This window comes from Ursus maritimus, unplaced genomic scaffold (genome assembly GCF_017311325.1).
Source record: "Ursus maritimus isolate PB19 unplaced genomic scaffold, ASM1731132v1 scaffold_1, whole genome shotgun sequence".
In the NCBI taxonomy this organism is placed as follows: domain Eukaryota; kingdom Metazoa; phylum Chordata; class Mammalia; order Carnivora; family Ursidae; genus Ursus; species Ursus maritimus.
In genome coordinates, this window is record NW_024423343.1 from 70,117,958 (window position 1) to 70,140,978 (window position 23,021).

Genomic DNA, 23,021 nt, shown 5'->3' on the forward strand with positions numbered 1-23,021 from the left:
GTTTATCTATTGGAGATAACATACTGAAGGATTTCTAGATGAAATTATGCTTGGGATTTGTTCTAAAAGAACCCAGAAGAAGAGAGGAAGAGGGAGAAGTCGGGGGCTGGATGCTATAGATCCCACAAGATTGGCCACATTGTTGAAGCTCTGTGATGAGTACCTCAGGGTTCAGGAGAATATTCACTCAGCTTTTGCATATGTTTGACGATCTCCATAATAAAAACCTTAACTAAAGATTGTTTATTAAAGATCTGCATGTGGCTTAGTGATCTCTGCAGCCATTTAATTTTTTTCTTTGACTGTATATGACCTCCTCCCCAGCACGTCCTGCATTCTCACCAAGCCATTCCTAAACTCTCTTTTCGTGTTGATTTGTTGGCATGCCTGTTGCCCTTTGGTCTAGGATCTTGTGGAAGGCAGGGGCGACTTCTTCAACACAGAGTGTTGAACTCAACTGAACTGAGCTAAAGAAAACTCTCCTCCGGCGAATGCCCAGCCTCGCACCTGCTGACACAGCCCTCCATCCCTGTCATGGTTTCTGCTGGGCCTGTGAACATAGCACAGGAGCTTCCCCTGAGTGGAACCATGGCACATCCATGCAGGGCTCACTCCTCGGGAGGGAGGGGGAACAGCCCCTCTGGCTTTCTACATCTGCAGCCGTATCACCACAAAGCGCTTTTATTGGCCTGGTCCTTTCCTCTTATACATTCTCTGAGATCATTCCAATTCTTTTCAGATCTGAAGTTCACATCAGACTTCTTACTTCCTATGATGTGGTGATTTGAGTGACTGCAATTTTGGGCCTAAATTCATGCTGGGCTCTTGACTGCAGTCTCCCTTTGAGCAGCCTCTCTTCCCTTGCAAGACATCTTCCAACTAAGAGGGAGAGAATGGCGCCCTTCTTCTCTTCTTCCTTCTTTTGGGTGGTTGGCCCTCCTATCACCCCCCGAGAGGCAAGTCTAGCAAAATGCTGCCATCCTAGATTCCCATTTCCCTTATCATCTTCCGCTGTTTACTCCCCGCTGCCATCTGGCCCCAATCTTTAGCTATATCCTTAATTCCTATTCTAGGCTCATTTTATACCATCTCTTATAGTTTTCCTGCCCCTATAGTTCTGGCAGCTTCTAGAACAGTCATCCTGGTACTACTGTGTTCTCACTACTCTTGAAATGGCTTATTACAAATCTCAGTGTCCATTTTGTCTTCTTCCTGGTGTGCCCCTGGGAAGGTTACACCGGGTCAGGTGTTAATATGCCTATATGACATCCCTATCAGAAAGGATAGTTTGTGTTTCTCCAACATGACATCAAACCCATTCCACCCACTGTTAATTAATGTTATTTGGTTTGTTGTTTAGAGAATAAACTCCACTTGTTCTAGAAAGAAATAAAGTTGCTGTGACTTCAAAAATAAATCAATTCACCAGTCAAGAAAGAAAGAAAGAAAGAAAGAAAGAAAGAAAGAGTGGCTTAAGGCTTAAGAACTAGTGAAGGTCAGGGGCGCCTGAGTGGCTCAGTTGGTTAAGTGTCTGCCTTTGGCTTAGGTCATGATCCCAGAGTCCTGGGATCCAGCCCTGTGTTGGGCTCCCTGCTCAGCAGGCAGTCTGCTTCTCCTTCTCCCTCTGCCACTCCCCTCATTCCTGCTCTCTCTCTCTCTCTCTCTCTCTCTCAAATAAATAAATAAAATCTTTAAAAAAAAAAAAAAAGGAAGAACTAGTAAAGGTCAGAGGTAGGACCTTAGTCTCCTAGTCTCAGTCCAGTGTTCCAGCTAGTATCCACCATCCTCTTTATATTCTGCTACTGGCCCCTGGGGAGTTGGGCTGACCTTGAACTTCTGTGCATTTACAAGAACAAGTGTGTCTTGCAACGCTTAGCTTTCTGGACTATTCCCTACAGTGGTCCAGAGGACTGGGAACTGAGCTAAGTCGAAGTGGGGTGGTTAGGACTCACTGTCTTATTGATTCACGCTGGCTCTGACTGAAGTCTCAATATTGTCTCCAATATTTTCTTATTTCTGAAAAAGAGCCAGACAAGGCAGGGGAGGAGGCACGATGCATCCGCATGACCGATAGACTTCAGCCAAGTACTTTCAGAGTTCCAGGAGTCAGAGACAGACATGACCCCAGGTCACACTGCAACCTGTAACACGATGGCCTAGAGTGCTGACCACTTTTTCGGGTCAAGACAAGTGCTGATTGTCGGACAGCGTTATTAATGAGATGTGCAGATGGTGGAGCTGTGACAGCTAAGCTTTGGAGACCAAGGATGTGGTTGTCCTCTACTATCACCTGAAGATACCCTTGGCTATTCACGTGGGAGTATACCAAGAGTGTGTGTGTGTGTGTGTGTGTGGTGGAGGGTAGGAGAGCTAGGGCAGGTTTAGCTTGGCAACACTTTCCCTCCTAACCCCACCTCCAATTAAAATCAACATCTAGGGACACCTGGGTGGCTCAGTCGGTTAGGTGTCTGCCTTTGACTCAGGTCATGATCCCAGGGTCCTGAGATTGAGTCCTGCTTGGGCTCCTCGTTCAGTGGGGAGCCTGCTTCTCCCTCTGCCTGCTGCTCTCCCTGCTTGCGCTCTCTCTTTCTGTGACAAATAAATAAATAAAAATCTTTATCAAGAAAATAAAATCAACATCTATACCTTAACTACAATGCCCTACGGCATCACGACCTTCCTAGGTTCTAGAGCCTGAACTTTGTGGGAGGCGCTGAGCCAATCTCCTGCTGAAACTATAATTCTACCTTTCATACCTCGATTGCTTTACAGAAGAGAATATGTTTGTAACAAATCTAAGTTTTTCATTTTCCCTCACCAAACCTTCAAAACAAACTTATGTTTTTACGTGGAGAACTGGAAACGACATTTCACGTCAAGCAAAAGCTGGAGCATCTTAGGGCAAACACGGAGAAGACTCAGTCCTCACGCTTGCCCAGCGTACTGGCCCTTGCCCAGCTTGGAGTTTTCCTCTCTCACCTCTGTCCTTCCCAGAGGACTCACCGTGGGCGGAACAGCTCAGGGTCAGCATCCAGGAGAAGAGGGCTTATCCTGGGAGGTGGGGTGGAATACGCGAGCGTTCTGGATTCCCCCCTTCTCCCACAGGATTACCCATGTAAACCTCAGCAGGATACTGAGCTGGACCAAAACGAGGCCCAAGAAGGCACTGGATTTATGAATTTGGATGCTTTATTATCTAAAGTCAGAAGAGAAGATACAAAAGCTGTTTTATCAACCAAGCAAGTGCACTAGGCCTATGGAAAATTTTGGTCCTTTTCACTAAGCTGTCAGATGCACGCGGGGCAATTGGCCAGATAGCTGTGTTTTACGTTCCAGCTTAACATTTTCGAGGCTGCTGAATAATGTAGATCCGTTTCAGTGGAGTGACCTTCTCCAGGGCAGGTCTGGGTTTCTGATGTGCCATGTGCATTACTGCTGGAAATTTATGGCTGAGCTAAAGGTGAGGAGGAAAGAAAAAAGAAGCGCATTGGATCTTTTTGGTCATGAAGTATTGGAGTAGCAGAGAGCAATGCAGTTGGTCAGAGGAACTTCACAGTTCTGGTTACTTCTCTCATACGTCTTTTTCCCATACGAGCTCCAGCTCTGGGCTCACACGTGTATGCATTCACCTGGGTTTCTCTCATTAGCTTGTTACCGATTTTGAAAACTATAAACTATATTATATACAAGATAATGTACAGAATACACATAAGCATTTATATGTAGGTTTTGACATGACATTTTTAAAGGTAGAAATGTTTAATTATATCTCATCCGTCCTCCAAGATGAGCAAGCGTTCTGGTGCATATATGGATCACTACATGCTAAAGAAGCTGAAGGGGACACCAGAGAAGCTCCCGCAGGGGAGGAACACCTCCATTGTCAAAAGATCAGAAATAAGGAACTTGGGAAAGAAGTTGGGGAGAGTTAGGGTCAGTTAGTATGTTGAAGCGTGTGAAACGGCTGTTCGTGTAGGTAAAAACCGGTCCCGTACTGGCGATTTTATATGGTTCGATCTCAACAGCCTCATAAAAAGAAAGCTGAGGCATGATTAGTAGCTGCAGGTAACAAAAGCTCTTATTAGTCATCGCACGGAAGCTGCCTGAGAGGAAAAGGGCTCAAGCGGCCTTCAATGAACACAGACTGAGACTCTTGACAATAAGAGGAATTTCATAGGGAACTGAGAGACCTTATGGGATTCACACTAAGGACAGCTTCAGATGGAAAAGATGCCCTATGCTGTAAGCAATTCAGATGTTGTTTTCCTAGGAGGAGAATTGGGACCCAGTGACATTTGGGTCCATTCCAGTACTTGGTTTCTAAGCTGGTCGATACAACAGAAAGACACCTAAGGACACCTCCCTTAGCCAGCAAGGAAAGGACGCCTCAGCTCCCGAGGAATTTACCTTATCACTGTAGAACTCAGATGCCCTTCCCTGACACTCAAGTTAAATAAAGGGGGAGATAAACTGCGCATGACCCCAAGCATCACACTGTTGACGGTTTGTTTGGGCTCCTCTAAGCCAGAGAAAACATAGGTGCCTTACATCTCTCGTCAAATGTTCCTGAGCCCTGGGCACACAGCGTTCCCTTTCATGTGCAACTTGACTCCAGAAAGTCCTTTCTTCTTGGTCTTAAACAATTAAACACACTAGAACAGTACACACTGAAGTGTTAACAGTGGTTATCTCTGAGGAATTATGGGCAATTCCCCATCTTCTTCTTTACTTTGCCTGTCAGTATTTTTCTAAAAACTTTTCTTTTACAATGAGCAGACAAGTAATATCATAAAGAAACCCAAGGATGGTCTCTGCTGGCGTTCTAGCAGGAAGGAAGAAACATAATCGAGGTATTGGTCACAAATGTTGCTTTAGAATCTAAAAAAAGAGCCAGTGACTTTTTTTTTTTTTTGTCAGATCAATTATCATTGGGCCGCAGGACATTTTATAGTGTGGGAAGGGCAGAGTGTTTTGTTTTTCTTTTAACATTAGAACCAAAAGGAAACTTAGGAGGCCACTGACTTCAGCAGTTTTCTTTCAGACTGGGTGTCTTTAGTGTCAACTAAAACAGATGGATTATTTCAGGTTGGCTCTAAACCACATACAGGAGATTATAGGTGGGAGGAACGCCCTGCCAGGTTACTTCAAGTCAAGCACAAGGTGAAGGGGGTGAGAAAGGAAACAACAAGCAATTCTGACATAACAGAAATGTGGGCAAGTAGCCAAGGCGAGACAGGGCAAGACGACGAGTCGACACTGAGGAGACAAAGCCTCAGAGTTGCCTGTTGCTCTGAAGGCGTGACAGTGACCATGGAGGGGGTGGGAAAGGGGGGCGGGGAGGCACCGGCTCATGACCTGACCATCTCTAGGCTTATCTCCACACTTCAGAGGCTGCAATATATATATATATCCCTTAAAAAATTGTGAAATCCACATGACAAAATTTACCATTTCAGCCATTTTTAAGTGTACAGTCTGGCAGCATAAATCCATTTACATTGCTGTGCAACCATCTCTACCGTTCATCTCCAGAATGTTTTCTTCACAACAAACTGAAGCTCTGTATCCTTTAAACAGTAGCTCCTCACTCCCTCCTCCCATCTTCCAGCCTCTGGCAACCACATTCTACCTTCTGTCTCTATGAATGCTGACTGTCCAGGTACCTCACATAAGTGGACTCAGGCGGGATTTGTCCTTTTGTGTCTGGCTTCTTTCGTTTAGCATCATGTCTTCAAGGCTTCCCCATGTCGTAATATGTGTCAGAATTCCCTTCCTTTTTAAGGCTGAATAATATCCCTTTGTGTCTATACCGCATTTTGTTTATCCGTTCATACGGATATGTGATGATGATATGAGGATGGATATTTCGGCTGCTTCTACCTTTTGACTCTTGTGAATGATGCTGCTATAAACACTAGAAACATCTGTTCAAATCCCTGCTTTTGATTCTTTTGGGTGTATACTCAGAAGGGGAATTGCTGGATCATAGAATTCTATGCTTAATTTTTTGAGGAACTGCCATATTGTTTTTTATAGCGGCTGTACCATTTTACATTCCTATCAGTAATGCACAAGGGTTAGGGGTTACATTTTTACTAAGGCATTTAACAGAGGTCCTAAAAGTTCTGCTCAACTGTTTTTCAGGAGGGGACTAGCTGCAGATCAGAATGAATGCGAGGCTGTCCCTGGGGCCTGCTGGCCATCTGTGAACTGATCTGGGAAAGTGTAAGGGAAAAAAAATTAACAGGATTGAGAAGGAAGTGAAAATAATTCTGGCAAAGATAACAGGCATAGGGAAATTGCCCATAATTATTAAATTACAAATGTACAGGTTTTAGGGAGTCTGTAGCAGGGCTTCCAGCAACTCTTGAATATAGAACAAGAGAATCAAGTTCTCTTTCTCATATGCTCTAGTCCCTCAATGGGGAACACCCCAATGTAGAAGGACTTGGGGGTTGTGGGTGGAGAGTCTATAAGGAGTGTTCCATCAGAACTGAAACTGTCAGTATAATGGTCGACCTTGAAATGCCCTAATTCTTTGCTGTAGATTTTGTATCAATGGTGATAGGAAAATTGTATTTTCAAGCTGAACCAGAAATAAGTAGGAATAGTTTTCTAGAGTACAACCTCCAACCAGCTGTGTCTCAGGCTGGCATCCGAACTTTGGGGAAGCTTTGGATTTTTCATCATTAGTCTTTATAAAATGACAGGGTTTGTAAAAAGAAAGGTGTTTCTTGTCTGATTCATTAGGATAAGAGAATCTCGGGTAACCCCATAAGAGAAAGAATTCAAGGCCAGTGCATGTGTAAGGATTTCTATCTTGCTGTGATGCCATCACATAAGGGGCAACACATTGAACTTGAAAAGCAGATTAATGGAAACTCCCACATGGAGAATCTATCTTCATCTTGGGTAGCTGTGACCTCAGAACCTACAGTTTTCGTTTCAGAGAATAAGCAAAAGAAGTAAAATAAAAGTCTTTATGATTGGAGCTGTGAAAGAAATTCTAGATGCAAGAAAATCAGTGGCAGGTTTTGTTTTAGAGCCTGAAGTTAGGTAGTATTCACAGACCGGCAGCTCTTCCATTCATCTTTCCAGGGTGTTGACTTCCAACTTGAATGTTGGCACTTAGATTTCCACACCCCGTTAAGCAAAATGCTTAAAACAAAACATTCAGTTTGAGTCAATGAAATTCAAGGATACTCCTACGGTGCTGTTCATCTACAGAACAAGAGAAACCTTTTTAGATTTGCAGATGCCTTGATAGTTTCCGCTAGCTCAGGATCCCATTTCACACACAGCTCACTAACTCTGCCAGTGGTGACACATTTGGCAACTTGAAAAGTGGCCCCAACTTTAACTAGGCTTCAACAGTCCACCCCCTCCACACCATAACACAACCTTGTTACTAATGCTTCAACTGGATACTTCCGTGTTTAGAGTAGCTTTACGATTACTGCCAAATTTAACTTCCGTAACTGTCTAAAGAATTGTATTTGGCAGTACCATCCTCTCTCACTCCCTGCCTTAAAAAAAAAAAAAAAAAAAAGTTTAAATGAACGACCATAAATCTCAGAGGAGCTACATTCTAAAAGGTCAAACAAACTTCAAGGAGTTGATGAAACTTGGTCTGAGACCGGTTCTCCCAGATTTTCAGCCAAGAGAGTTTTGGGGTGACATAAGCCCTTTTCTGCAGGAATACCAGGTTATATGGCCTGTCACCAGGCAACATGAATTCTCTCATTAAGTAGGGCTGGGAGAGGCAGGAAGGGCTGACTGGAGGGTTAAGGAGGGAAGGAGAAAGGTAGTGGGAGAGAGAGAGTTCTGTGTGCAGGGAGGAGTTGGGGGAAATAGTCGGCGGGGGGGTGGGGTGGGGGGTGTGTGGATTTCAGGCTGCTTCCCACTTAGATTCATACAATTACAAGCTTTGGGGGATTGTTTTTCAATCTCCCAAATCTCAAACCCTAGGTTGATTTTAAAGTACGGAACCCAGAGATGAGTAACATAAGGATAGAAATGTCTTGCCATGTTTAAGTGGTTCATGAGATCCTAGGAATAGGACTGTCCTCTTATTGCCTTAGGCTCTTTTAGAGAGAGACAGAGCGCACACATGTGCGTGAGGGTGGGGGCAGGGGAGAGGAAGAGAGGGAGTCCCAAGCAGGCTCCATGCTCAGCACAGAGGTGAAACAGGTCTTGGTCTCACAACCCTGAGATCATGAACTGAGCTGAAATCAAGAGTTGGACGCTTAACCCACTGAACCACCCAGGCACCCCGCTGCCTTAGATTCTCAAGTTCTTGCCTTGGTATGAGAATTAACATGGGTTCTTGGAACCAGACATAATTCTAGCTGAGGGCATGAATGTTACTAAATGCAGAGGATGTGACCCTCATTTCTGTTACTGTATTTCTTCTGGCCAATTGTATATCGTTAGGTCTTCATGACAATATGTATTGTGGGAGAATGGTAATGCTGGTGAAAATCTATCAGCAGATATCTATATTTACATTTCTCTATCTTTTATATATCTTAATTTTTTGGTATGAGGCAGTATAGTTTATGCATTTTTTTTCATTTAAAAATTAAGGTATAATTTATCTACAGTAAAATATACCCTTTTTGTGTACAGTTCTATGAGTTTTCACAAGTACATACAGTCTGTGACCAAAATCAAGAGACAGAATCCTCATCCCCCAAATTCCCTCCTGTCCCTTTGCGGTCAACCCCTCCTCTCACCCCCAGCTCCTGACAACCACTGATCTCAACAGATTTATTTTTTTTTTAAAGGCATTGGTCTTTCTATCCCAAGTTGATCTTTACAATAAAATCTTAGAGGCTCCTGGGTAGCCTCCTGAGAGATTGAGCCCTAGCTTAGTATGGAATCTGCTTAAGAGTCTCTCTCTCTCCTTCTGCACCTCCTTCCGCACCTCCTTCCTTCCCTCCCACCCTGTGCGCGCTCTCTGTCTCTTAAAAAAAATCTCATTATGCTTCAGGTTGAACTATAGATTCAGGGAGGATTTTTCTTAGTGGTAAGAAAACACATGGATCCCACCAATTATCATATTCAAGATAGTCATACATGGTGATCTTGGGACTTGATTTTTGTTGTTGGGCTCTTAGCCTTTGCCTGGGATTCTGAGTGATGTCCTATGGAACACCCACCTGGGAATAGAAGCTATGAAGGCTAATTGCATCTGGCTCTGCTAAGTACTCTGTGTACATTATAGAACTTTGTTTCATTCTCACAACATTTCTGTGAAGTGGATACTATTAACCACGTTCCCATTTGCAGATGAGGAAACAGAGGCATAGAAAAGGGAAGAAATCTCAGTGACAGAGCCAGCAGGAGATACATCTGATGTCTGACGTCAGCCCTGTTCTACCCAGTAAACTATGCCATCCTACATAAAAACTACAGTCCTAAGTGTTAAAATTGTTTTTTTTAAAAATAGGTACAGCTGCTGTTAAAAACATGTGTAACAACACACCATCTCAATGTTTTCTTGTGGTTTACAAATACAACTTGTTGTTGTTGTTGATTTTTCTTTTAATCTGTGAAATAAGGAGGTGATATTTTTAACTGAAAGGAAAAGAACTCCTGTATGTCAAGACATAAGCATATATGTCTATAAAAAACAATATAGACTCTAACGCCGTAACTAACGTATAGTATAACCGACCTCTACTGACCACTCTCTTTAAACATCTTATTTTGGGTTCACATATATTCTAGAGGAATGTGTCTAATCCCTCCAGCTCCATTCACGACTGTGCACAGCGTGTGGCCCCCGCGGAAGAGGCGTTTGGCGGGCAGCTGCGAGAGGACGTGGAGGCAGCAGCCGGCCGCCTGTGTTGCTCTGGCACGTTCATCCAGGCCCTTCTTCTACAGCCAGGAAGGCAAAGAGTTCTTTATGGCCTCACCTCAAATCTATTTGTGGGAGAACCAAGCCCCCCACATTAGACGGCTTTGTAGCTGTAGCCTGTAATCAAGATCCTGCCTTGTGCTGGGACGCCTGGCTGGCTCAGTCAGTAGGCATGCGACTCTTGATCTCAAGGTTGTGCGTTTGAGCCGCGTGTTGGGCATGGAGAGGACTTAAAAAAAAAAAAAGATCTACCTGGTACCATCTGCCTTGTTACATCCCATGGACTTCAGACGCACCTGCTTATTTTGCCGCCATAAAACCAGTGCTACTAACCAGAGTGCAAACAGGTTACCCTGTGCCAGGCACTGTTTGTTCAAGAACTTCATGTGTACAAACTCATTCACTCCACACAACAACCCTGTGAAGTATATACTCTTCCTTATCTCCATTTTTAAAAAAGTAGGCTCCATGCTGGGCATGGAGCCCAACACAGGGCTTGAACTCATGACCCTGAGATCAAGACCCGAGCTGAGATCAAGAGTCAGACACTTGACCGACTGAGCCACCCAGGCACCCTTCCTTATCCCCATTTTACAAATAACTTCTCTAAGGCACGGTACTCTTAATTTGCTCAAGGTCATACCGATAGTAAGTGGAGAAGCCACTACCAAATGGAGGCCCCTAGAGGTCTAGCTGCTCCGTTTCTGCTCCCATCTTTTCCAGACCCCTGACGTCAGCAGTTGACAGCTAGACTTCTATAAATTATGCACAGTCCTGTCCCTTCAATTAACGTGACAGTGGCAGAAAGAATGGTTATTCTTTGCTTTCAATGCAAACTATCTGCCCCCTAGAAGTAGAATAAGGACCCTCACTTAGTTTACCTACAAAATTTAAAAACAGACTAGTAAATCTAAAGCCAAACTGATGTCTATCTGGTAAGAGTTTTCTGGGTTTCTAGAGATACTTAGAAGAAATACAAGATATAGAAATAAAAATAGCAACGGCCAAGCATCCTCATAAGCAGATTTTACTGGATAAACCCAGCCAGTACCTTGTGTTCCCCCAGCCCTAACCTGTGCAACCCTCCACCACCCACCCTCACCTCAAATCAAATATTGCCTTGTGGGTACGCAGCGGTGGGGAGGCAGGCCCCACACTGCTGAATTCCCAATACACAGGCTGCTTTTTTATAAAAACATGCCAGTTGTTTCTGAGAAATATTTGGGATGGCAAAGTACAACTCTGTCAGTTTGGTGTCATGATTCTTGCCTTGTTTTCTATCTTACTTTTGAAATGATTTATTAAATAGACACCAGGAATTTGGGAGAAACAGCTTTTCTCACCAAAACCTCTTTGTGTTCCTTGGACTGAGAGCAGATTCACGGCAAATCTCTGAGCTGGATAAAAGCTCAGTGCTCAGTGCTCGTTCACCCGTGCGAGCCGATGTGCTGGATAAATACTGACTGGGGGTGTCCTGGGAGGGGCCTCCCCTGCGCCCCGCCTCACCTTCTCCAGTGTGTCGTTCAGGGCATCCAGCGCCTGGAGTTTGGCAACACTTGCGATGGGACTGTGGAGAGGAAACAAAATCTCATATAGGACCGGAAACTCTTCCTACTAAGGAGCCTAAAAGGTTGATGCAAGGGACTATCTACTTGGCCTGTAAGCTTTTACTCGGCTTGGCAGCATCTAGAAGAAAAAAGATTCTGCTTTTGTGTGCCCGTGTGCTACAAAAATCTTTGTAAGCCAAATTATTATTACTGGTGTATTTTTATTTTATCTTTTCATTGGAGTACGCAGCTTGGTGACTATTCACAACTAGTCAAACCAGCTGCCCCCAAGGCTAACCACTACCCTGACTTGGAGCCCCGCAGACTAGTTTTGACTGTTTCTGTACTTCATAAAATGAATCACATAGCGTGGACTCTTTGGTGTCTAGCTTCTTTTTCTCAGGCCAATTTATTTTGTAGGAGAGTGTCAATCAGGGCTGAGCCCACTGTACAATTTCTTGATGGAAACTTTGCACTTGGCTTTTTTTTTTTTTTTCCTGGATGGTTGGCATTGGTGAGTAGAAGTTATTAGGAAATGGACATAGATTGATGATACTTAGAAATTTATTTTCTCTGCTACATTTTGCAAAAGCCATTCTCCAAGAAGATGTAAGGAGGAATGTTTGTCCATGAAAGTGAGGCCCTCCTATCTCTGCACGCCCTCCCGGCTGAAGCAGAGGCATGTCCACAGGGGCGGTGAATCGAGGGTGGAGCTAGTGAAGCTTCAGCTTCAGGGCCTCCCTCAGCACCGGCTCCTTCCCCGTCAGGCTGGTTCCCAGCCCTTTCATATCTGTGATGTTTTACTCTTTCTCTTTAAAGTGGCCCCCAAATCCTAGACACATCAGGCCCCACCTACCTATAACTGTTGCTGGGGAATAGGGCAGGAGAGTGGGGGGCTATTTCTTGCTGACTATGTTCTGCAGTGGTCCCGTTCTCATTTTTAAAAAATACTTTATTTATTTATTTGAGAGAGAGAGAGAATGAGAGCGAGAGAGAGAGCATGGGGGGAGGGGCAGAGGGAGAAGCAGACTCTCTGCTGAGCAGGAAGCCGGATGTGGAACTCGATCCTGGGTCTCCAGGATCATGACCTGAGCAGAAGGCTATCGCTTAACCCACTGAGCCACCCAGGCGACCCCCCCCACTCTCATTTTTTAATGACTATTAGACAACAATTGAGTTTTTAAAGAGGGTTCCGATTTCCACTTTATTACTCTCTGGTCAACTCTCCCCATAGTGTTTGGCTGACGTCAGAATTCATAGTTAAGTCCCCATTTCCTGCGGTGCAGAGAAACGAATGACTTGTCCACTGGCTGCCAAATGCATATCATTTCAAAGCTATGACTTTGTAGTTCCCGAGCCCCCCGCCCAGGCATGCTAACCAGGGTCACCATAAACAGGGCTTGGGCTTGATCAGGTTTTAGTAACAGAATAAAACCAGCTTGCAATTCAACAACAGTCTGGTGTCATTTCAAGCGCTGTCTCTATTCTAAGAACTGTCGCAGAGGCTGGGTCAGAAGATAAATGATATGTGACCCCTGCCCGTTGAGGATATATAGGCTTGGCTTTCATTATGTGACAGTTATTTTCTGATAGCAGAAGAAACAAAAACTAACTGGTAATGGTGCAAATGAGCGTTTCCTTTTAAAGTGGAACAAATCCTCAGAAAATTCCCTTCCCAGAAACTGGGAAGAAAACTTTAAAAGTGATTGTGATAGAATTTTATATGAAAGAGCCAGAGAAATTTCATAGTCTATTTCCCTCTGCATTCCCTTTCTGAGATTTCTATTAAACTTCTTAAGGACGCATCCCTGAACATCCTCTAATTGACTCTGTTTGAATCACTCTTCAACTCATCTGTGGAAACCATGTTGAAATTGTCTCTGAAGCGCCCCCATTACCTGCTTGGAGGAGCCAGTTTTGCATGTTTCTTTCTTTTTGAACAGTTATTTTCCTTAACCACAATCCAGTGTGCACCTGCCCAGCCCACAGCTCTCTGCTGAGCTCAGGGAATGGTGCCTTTTGTCAAGGTTACAGCGGAAGGAGCAGGGAGAAACCAACTTCAGTGTCTCTATGCCATCTGGCTATGCCAAATAGAGTGGCCATTATTTTCTAAATAATTGAGCGATGGTTTTAAACCAAAACAAAAAAACCCCACATTTATGTTTAATTCAGAAGATTTGCTACAGCGGAAAGCATATTATGAAAACAGGGCCAGTCGAGGGACACTATTTTAAAGGCTAATGTGAAAGTAGGATCAAGGAACTCGAGTCAGGTTTGGATGCACTCAGGATCTTGCTTTTTAAGTACACGGCAGCTCGGCTGGCTGCAGAGAGGAGGAGGATGTGGGTAGTGAGGGGGCCCAGAGAGAGTCTTCTAGAAGGTAGCCAGCCACCTGTCACCTGAATGTGTCTTTCATCTTTAGCCCCCTGTCACCACCCCTTAGCTGGCTTCCTCTAACCCTGCTCAGCAAAGACCCAGGGAGCCTTGGTTTGTCCTAAAACATGGGGAGGCCTCTGACTTCTGGAAGCAGACTCACAGAAGAAATTAAGTACCTTGTTTTCTCTAATCCTGTTTTTCTGCTATGTCTCTCCAGGACGCCGATTTCTTGTTTTTTGGAAATTCGCATTCCTCCAGCCTTTACTATAAACAAAGAAGCATCAACACAGGAGCTGTGGTTAGACTAGAAAGAGTAGGCTTGCTTTTGTTATTCAAGGTATGAATTTGGATTTGAAAAGAATTTTAGAACTTACTTTTTGAAGATCTAAACTTTATTTAAAACAACAAACTAAAACGTGGCCTTGAACTGAATAGAAGAAAAAAAAATATTGTGTCATGCAGACAAGGTGGGGAAGGGGAGAAAGGCTGAGGTCTGCTTCTTTATGTTCAGAGAGCAGGAACTAGGGCTAAAAAAAGCAGCAGAGGTTACACCTTTGGTTTGGGGAGGAGAAGAGCAACATACTCCCTTAGGCATTTCACTGAAAAACATTTTTTCTTGTTATCAAACCAATTACGCTCTTTATGATAGCAACAGACAATTACAATGTGACCCTCTTGTTTTCCCACAAGATTAAAGTTTGTGCAAGGCTTGCTTTTTTTTTTTTTTTCAACTAAAGCATTCAAAGGCACAGATTCTGAAAGATGAGCCAAAAGTCAGGGCATGCGGTGGTCACAGGCATTTAATTCAAGAGAGACGCCTCTGATCCCACCAGAATCCCACCTTCCATCCCAGACCCCAAACCTCCGGACGTTGGCCAAGCTCAGATGTTCTAATGAGTAATTAAACTACATTAATAATCCTGCCATTCAGGAGATCAATTAGTGTTAATTAGGCTACAGATGACCTAACAGCAATTCCAGTGTTTAACAATGTCAGATGAAATCAACTTTTGAAAAAGAACAACCCATTTCAGATTGCAAGTCAAAGCAAATACTTCTTTCTGTTCCCAGGAAATTTGCACATCTAAAATCTGACAAGCTCAAATGAGAAAAAGCTAAATGGACATTGATTTGTTTGTTAATTCTTTTTATGGAAATGTCAAATAGGCAAATTCTGACACTAGCTCCAATAAAGTGAAAAGTAAGAAAACATACTCTATTTCTCAATGCGCTTATGAATTTGACTTTATCACTGTTCTTTAAAAAGTATTACATATTTTATTGGTTTTGTGGAACATGCATAAGGCACATAATTCAAAAAGCATGAAAGGGTCTGCAGTCTGCCTCCCACCGTTATTTCCAGCCCCTAGTTCATCTCCCTAGATACTGCTAATGTTAGACGCCGCCCATGTGTTTATCCACAGATATTCCACATACCACTCTTGTTTAAATGGCAGCATAAGATACACATTGTTCCACATCTTGTTTGTTTATATTTTTAATTCAATCATAAATTTTGGAGTAAATTCCTTATCTATCCATATATAAAGTGTCGATCTTTTTCACATCTGCTTTAAAATTTCATTATGTAAACATTCTGTATTTACTTAACCAATTCCCAAATGTTGGACATTTCAGATGTTTCTAATTCATTGATGTCACAAACAATGCTGCAACAAATATCCTTCTATATGCATAATTTTGCACAAGTGCAAGTATACCCATGGGATAAATTCCTACGAGTGATCTTGTTAGTTCTTAAGGGTATGTGCATTTGGAATTTTGTTACGTCTTGCCAAATTGCCTTTCCCAGAGGCTGTACCAATTACAACCTCACAAACAATGATGACACTGATTGTTTCCCCCTACTTTTGGCAACAATGTGAGCTGGAAAATGTTTGGTTTTGTCGACCAAGAAGTTAAAAAAAGAAAGATAACTTGTTTTAATTTGCATTTCTTCTATTCTACTAAATGTTGAGTTTGTTTCTGTTTTAGAAGCCATTTCAATTTTCTTTTTATGAACTGCTCAATTTTTTTGTCCATTTTTTCTATTTCACTTCTACGCTGTTCTATTAATCTCTGTCCATTTACATGCCATTGCAACTCGATTTTAATGAATGTAGCAGTATATATATATATTTATATATTTTATATATATTTATATATATTTATTTTTATATATAGTATATATATATTTATTAAAGAATAGTTGACACACAGTGATTGTAGCATTACATTGCAATATTTGATAGAGGTTTTTTTTTTTTTTTTTGCTATGTTTCCTTTGCAGAATTTTACTAGTTATTCTAACTTATTTTTCCATATGAACTTTAAAATCAGTTTGTCAATTCTTTCCCAAAAGTCCTGCTGGTATTTTTTTAATGGTCTTGCTTTAAATTTATAGATTTTTTTTTAAAGGGAAAATTCATATGTTTATATTCCTGGTGACTCTCTATTTAAGAACATGGTATGCTTTTCCATTGTGTACATCTTCTTTTGGGTCCCTCAGTAACTGGTTCGCATAAATCTTACACATTTATTGTTAGGTTTATTCCTTAAGCATTTTATCTTGGTTGCGGCTGTTGTTATTGTAAATGGGGTCAATTCTTCAATTATAACTCTGACAGATTGTCGTTCTTATATCACTGATTTTATAACCAGACCTTATTGAGTTCTTATTGTTTGTAATAGTTTTTTTTGTTGTTGTTGATTCCCTTGGGTTTTTCAGGTAAAAAAAAATTATATAACCTTTAAAGAATAATAGTACTACTCTCTGTAGAATAATGTTAAATAGTTGTGATGGTTGACATCTTCTTATACTAATTTCTAAGAGATTGCTTTTAGCATTTTCCCATTACTTAGGTAGATACACACATACACAAATATATTTTATGTATTTATATATTTTTTCATATCAAGGAAATATTCTTCTATTACTTTTTCATTGGTCTTCAAAATTACAAATGCCTTTTTAGCATCCATGGTTTTTGTCCTTCATGTGGTTACTTGTATTAACAGATATTAATCTACAAAGATAGATTAATGGATATCTTACTATCAAACCATTCTTGCATTCATGGAATAAACTCCACTTGGTCATTTTCAATCACCAAGTTGTTTTTTTCATTGACTATAAAAGCTTCTCATTAGAATTTGGTAATATTAGATGCAGTCTAGGAAAAGAATGCTATTTTTACACATGGTCTGCTTTAAATTCATACACACAGAGAGAGAGACACACACATTATATGAGAAAGAGGCATACAAAGTAATCAGCAATAGAAATCAAATGATGAGAAAGCATCTTCTGAACAGCCATGGAATGTAGATGGGAAATACACCAAGGGATGGCTTTCCCAGGAAGACTGAGGAGGGTGTGCCTCTGTGTGAGGGGTGGTGGTGTTCACAACACCGCTGTCTCTCTTCCCCTGAGAGGAGCCAAACAGGAGGTCTAGCGCTTGGGCCTTCAGTACCCCTCCCAACTGTGTTTTTTTTTCCTCTTTGTGACAGGTGCTTTTGAAAGACAGAGTGCTGTAATTATTTTCTTATTAATATTCCTTGTGTTTTCCCTGATGCTATTATTTCTATGTATTTTCTTCTACCTGGACTGATTATTATCACCAACTATAGAAGCAAACTTGTTAATAGTTAAAATAAGCAATAGTTAAAAATGAGATGTCCCTTGAAATTTTGAGTTCTATGCTACTGATTTACAAAGACCTTGACAACTTACAGAAGTCAAGAGGAGAGGGTCCAGTGTGAGGAAGGGAGCCATGTCACGGGAGGAACTAAGGAGTCTGGAAAGATCACTTCTGAAGAAGATAGACTCAAGAGAACATAGGTGCCATCTTCAAAGATCTGAGGGGCTATCATGTGGAAGAGGAATGGTTTCCTGGTGAGGACTTTTTTTTTTTTTTGTAAGTAGGCTCCAGGTGTGGAGTCCCATGTGGGGCTCAAACTCACCACCCTGAGATCAAGACCTTGAGATCAAGACCTGAGCTGAGATCATGAGTCAAATGCTTAACAGGCTGAGCCACCCCAGTGCCCCTCCTGGTGAGGAAATTTTATGTAGGGTCAGAGAGCTCTACCTCTACTGAGCTCTGGGACCCTGAGCAAGATACTTAAACCCCTCTAAGACTCAGTTTCTGTATCTTTCAATAATACTAATCGTTCAGGTTGCTCTAGATAATAGAGGTGATGCGAGCACCTGGTTCATGGTAAATGTTATTACTCGTATTTATTTGATGTTGTTCCAGGGGAGAGACTGAAGACCAAAGGATGAATGTTCCAGAAGGCAGAGCCTGGCTACTAGCCTGGCTAGTTTGTGTTGTTCAAAGAAAAGCAAGCTGCCTAGTATAATAGTAAGTTCCTTGGCTCTCAGTGTGTTAAAGAAAAGAAGTCCACCTGCCATGAACTTCTCAGGAGGATTTGGGGGAATTTGCCGGAAGTTGAACTAGGTGATCTTTATCATTAAATCTTTGCCTCCAAAATAAAATCACTTTCTTCCCTTTGGGAAGAATATACGGCACTTACCAGAGAAGTAAATGCCAAAAGAAATTTAAGAATGCATTCTTAAGAATGTTCTTAGGAACAACAAAACAGAGACATTTGAGGGGAAATTAAAATTCCTCCCAGAAGATTCCTACTTTCATCCAGGAGTCTTTGAATCCTCTCTGTGATGGGGCTCTATGCTCTAACTCAGTGATTTAGGAAGCATAACCAAACCACACACACCTTGGATTTCCAGAGCACGGCTCTTGTACCAAACTTGTTCTGGTAGGTAATCTGCTTGGTCAGCCATGTACAGTAGAAAGATACAGAAGATAATATCCCCATACTCTACATGGATAGACTAAGATATAGATTAAGGCTCACACTACTTGGGGTGACTGAACCAGATGGAACCAGTTGTGGGAGGGTCATCCTCAAAGCTCTGCTGGGAACACTAGTCACACTGGTCTCCCAGAATCGAGATAAACCATTGTAAATAAATATTTACAATCCAACTCAATCAGATACTTGCCCGTGTTCTATAGCCCAGATAGGTCCGACTCATAACACTTAAAATTTCACCGTATCTAACCTAGTTTACTTAAAGTTGTAATAATTTACACAATTCCATGTTTGGGACTATATTGCCTTTTGAATTTCTGTAGAAGGACCAATCGGAATGGAGCAAGGTAAAATATGAACTGATTTAACATTTTAACAGTTCTTTGAGTACAAACACAGAAGATAAGACTTTAAGCAAAATGAACTAGAGATTAAAAAAAAATGTAGAAGAGAGAGATGCCCTTCTGGATAGTTTCATTAGAAAATCTAAATTTATGCAAGGAAAATGAACTTTTGCTTTCCTATCTCTGAGTAATCATTATACTCTCATGGTTGCTTTTGTAGTTTATAACTTTGCAAAAATAGGTCCTTGAGTTTAGGATGCTATATGATAATTTTCCAGTTAAGATTTTCCAGGCAACAGTTTTTGGTAGAGGATAGTCAAGGTAAAGAAAGACACGTCTGTCTACAAAACAAGCTTTTTTCCTGCACTAATCGGTGGACAATGGATGGGAAAAAGCTGAATAACACAAAGGTTTGTGCACACTCTGCCTTGTGATGGAGCTGTTATATTTGAAGATTTTAACTAAAAGGTTAGATGTTCGCAAAACATTCACTTTGCACTTACAGTCAGTTTGTCAGCCCATTTTAAGATGTCAATCAAGACCCAAAAGGAAAGTCAGGAAAAGGTGGTGAAGTAAAGACAGAGGGCTCTACAGCAGGGGAGCTTTGGCATGAGGCCCACTTTATTTTCAGATCTCAGCCCCACTGCCCCCCCCCCCAGCTGTGTGGCTTTGGGCAAGTCCCTCAACCTTGCTGACTTTTTGTTTGCTCCTTTGTGAAACAAGGATGATGGCACATTGCTGGTCTACAGGGCTGTTGCTGTGTCTAGGAAAGCAGCTGTTCTTGCAGACATCCAAACCTCTGTCCCTGTGATGTCTGGGGGAGTGGGTCTCATAACCTCTCCTTGAGCCCCACAGATCAACCCCCATACGTTGACTTGAGAAGACTGGAGTTGAGAGAAGGAAGCCTTTGGTGTTTGTTCTATTTTGAATGATCCTGTCCCTTATGTAGCTATGGTTTCCCCCTCATTTTCTCTATTAGATTCACACCTCGGCATGTCTCCAAACTTCCCTCTCTCCTTAGTGAGCCAGAAAACTGATTCTCTCTGGGGGTTCCACAGTGACCCCTCCGATGGCTCTGATTCATTTGACTTAAACTAAATTACAACATGCAAGAAATACAGAAAAACTCAGGAACTCCTGTTCCTCGTGTACTTGGCTTCCTCCTATTACCTTCCACTCACCCATTTTTGGCCGTTCATGTCATGGGGTTCTTCTAAACCTGAGAGCGAGGCAAATCAAAAAAGCAGAAAATCCAAAGCTAAGCTGACTAGCGCCTAGACCATCTCACGTTTAATGTAGTCTTGTTTTCCAGCACAAATGGATAACCAGGGCTAACCAAACTGAGATGTGTATTATATTAATATACATGAAAGAAACACGGCTAAGCACTCCACACGTAGGTGGGAAAGAGTTACAGCTGGTTGATTTCTGAGAGGCCTCATTTTTAACTATGAGGAGGCAGGCACATGCATCTTGTCCATTTCCTTCCGTTCCCTTCCGTTCTGACTGCTGCGGTCGGGCCTCGCGCAGCCCTTGAACATCAGGACGTCTTGCGATCTATCGGGGACGATCAGTCCTTCTGCCAGCTGTGTGTGTCACTAGGCCTGCATTTTAAGGGGACTAACAGTCATGTGCCAGGTGCGTTACATGGGTTTTCTCCTTTAACTGCCATAACAACCTTATAACGTCGATGCTATTTATTAGCCGCTGCTTTAAACATGAGGACTCTGAGGCCAGAGGTGTGGAATGAAGGCAGAGGTTAAGCCGAGCTCTGCCCGATTCCAAAGGTGGTGTCAGACCCTTCCCGCCATATGACACCTGCTGCCCACTTTAAGTGATCTCTATAGTGCTTACAAAAATCAGGTGAAGATTTAGTGGTGTTTTGGCAATGAATTATTTTTGTTCCATAAATAAAATTTTGCACCACAGCAAACTGGTTCAGACTTAAAATCTGTAGCAAGACAAGCTGAAGGATGTGGTTCTTTGTTCCCTTGCTCTCAGCGGGGAGGCAAAAGTCTGCCTTCATCTTCATTCTAATTATCCCAAACCTCTTATCTGTAGTGTCACAGTTCATAATAATTAATTGTCATGCCAGAGGCATTGTGACATGCTTGATGGAGTCATGGTGTGCTATGTACACAGAGTAATTAGCAATCATTAGTGGTGGGACAGAAAGTTCCTGGTGGTTTCATTCAAACTTTCTTTGGTTAAGTTTATCTCTGTGTTCTTTGTGCATTAATGTAATTTAGCAAATCAGGGTTTAGCTTATCCCTTTCATGAAGGATTGGGCTGGAAGCGGCGGGAAGAGATTGTGTTATTTTTTCTTTTTTTCTCTCTGAAATGAGTGTCTCTTCTAATAATTTATATGTATAGTTCCTGACCATTAGTTAGCATCATTAACTTTATTGTATTTCATTATTTTTTTAGAGAGGTGGGGAGGGCAGAGGGAAAGAGAGAATCTCAAGCTGGCTCCACACCCAGCGCAGAGCCTGATGTGGGGCTCGATCTCAAAACCCTGAGATCAAGACTTGAGCCGAAATCAAGAGTGCGACGCTCAACCGACGGAGCCACCCAGGTGCCCCAGCATCATTAACTTTAAATATAGATAATGTTAACTAAATCCAATGACAAATATAAAATGTCAGGAGTCTGCCCCCAGGAAAGCAGGGCACGGTGCCTAGAACTTGAGGCTCAGAATTAGTAGTAAAATTTGGACTCTTTTCAGGTGGGTGGTCCACCAGAACACCATCGAAACTCTGTGTCAGTTTTTGAAGCTTTCCGAAGGTTATACCTGCCAGCATCCTCTGCAGCAAAGATGACTGAAATAACCTTGGCTTAGAGGTGCCAAAGCATTATGCCAATAAGTAAATTACGTCAATGGAGAAAGGCAAGAACAAAGTGGTCGAGATTTTGAGATGTTTCTCAAAAGAAGAAAGGCAGTTGAAAGAACCCAAAACTGGCTAAAAATAGTCCTGCACTCCCCAGCCAATCTATATGAACATATGGTTAAGTACAATAAAACTAATTTCCACATTTCAGAGAGCATAAGTTGAAAAAAGAGAGTGAGAGAAAACTGTGGCTACTTTGCAAAACACCTTGATTGCTACCTTTCCCAGTCAGCCCCCTCCAGTGCTTGGGTCCGTATTCAAAAATGCTCCTTGGCTTGATGACAAGGCAGACTACATTCTTGATAACACTGCCCAACCCCAAAGCCTGAGGAGAGAGAGAAAAATTAAGTTGCTGTCCTCTGTGTGGAAGCTGGTTTGCCTGGGTACAAAGTCAGATGAAGCCACAGTCATCTTGGGGTGACTGAGTCTTAGAGCTGGCCCCTCTTGGGAAGAAGGTTGCCATGGCAATAAGTCACCTTCCTGGGGATGTGTCGCAGCTAACCTACAGCCCCGGAGGGAAGGTCCAACCTTAGCGATCCCTTTTCACGAGCACTGAATCCCTTAGACCTTCATCTATAATGAGGTTTTAATTCAACTGGGGCTTGACAATCCTCAGGTGGTTTCTACACAAGCCCAGAGAGTTCTAAGACGCAGGAGGAAATCAGGTCGTGTGAAGTTAAAGCAACAACGGGACGTTGAGAAGCTGGGCTCCGTTGTTGGGGTGCCCCTGCTGCAGGCACCGATGGAGAGAGGAGACCAGGGCTCTCTGCAGGGCAGAGGGCAGGTGGGTGGCCTACCTGCAGGAGGGTGCCCCCCTTTGAGCGGGGAGAGCAGGACTTGCACTTCATTTGCCATAGCGCGTGCCAGTGCCGGTGCCAAGGCCGGGAGGGCGCTGGGGAGGCCGTGAGCCAGCTGCTGGTGCCCCACCGCCGCCTGGCTTTATATGGGCAGGGGGCGGGGCCCCTTCAGGGCATTGCTGAGCAGCAACAGGGCTTGTCACCTAGCCTTCTGGGAACCCACATCTCCTTGGCAAGTTCTCTCTTAGAAGAAAACTTTCTCCTTGTTCCCTTTATCTCAGAAAGCAAGGCAGACGGCTGAGGGGACTCCTATTTTCTTTCGCCAGAGCAAGGGGAGAAGATGAAGTTCAGCGGAATCCTTTTTCTTTCTAACT

At 42.7% G+C, this 23,021-nt stretch overlaps 1 protein-coding gene across 1 annotated transcript; it reads right to left on the bottom strand.

Annotated features, from left to right (window-relative positions):
- Nucleotides 1-3,175: 3,175 nt before the first annotated feature.
- On the bottom strand, nucleotides 3,176-22,804 carry DAPL1 (death associated protein like 1). The gene is made up of 4 exons (XM_008687007.2): nucleotides 22,648-22,804; nucleotides 13,962-14,049; nucleotides 11,369-11,429; nucleotides 3,176-3,454 (listed from the first exon to the last, which is right to left on the bottom strand). The coding sequence occupies exons 1-4, from the start codon at nucleotides 22,703-22,705 to the stop codon at nucleotides 3,338-3,340; spliced, it is 324 nt and encodes a 107-aa protein (XP_008685229.1). The 5' UTR covers nucleotides 22,706-22,804; the 3' UTR covers nucleotides 3,176-3,337.
- Nucleotides 22,805-23,021: the final 217 nt, after the last annotated feature.

Bases quoted from the DNA above. Each gene is read 5' to 3' on its own strand.
- DAPL1 (XM_008687007.2), bottom strand. From the start codon at position 22,705: ATGGCAAATGAAGTGCAAGTCCTGCTCTCCCCGCTCAAAGGGGGGCAC. The intron at 14,050-22,647 runs GTAGGCCACCCA...CTTTGTTTATAG, and splicing joins AGGGGGGCACCCTCCTGCAG to TAAAGGCTGGAGGAATGCGA. The intron at 3,455-11,368 runs GTGAGGCGGGGC...CCTCACCTTTAG, and splicing joins TGAACGACACACTGGAGAAG to CTCAGCCATAAATTTCCAGC.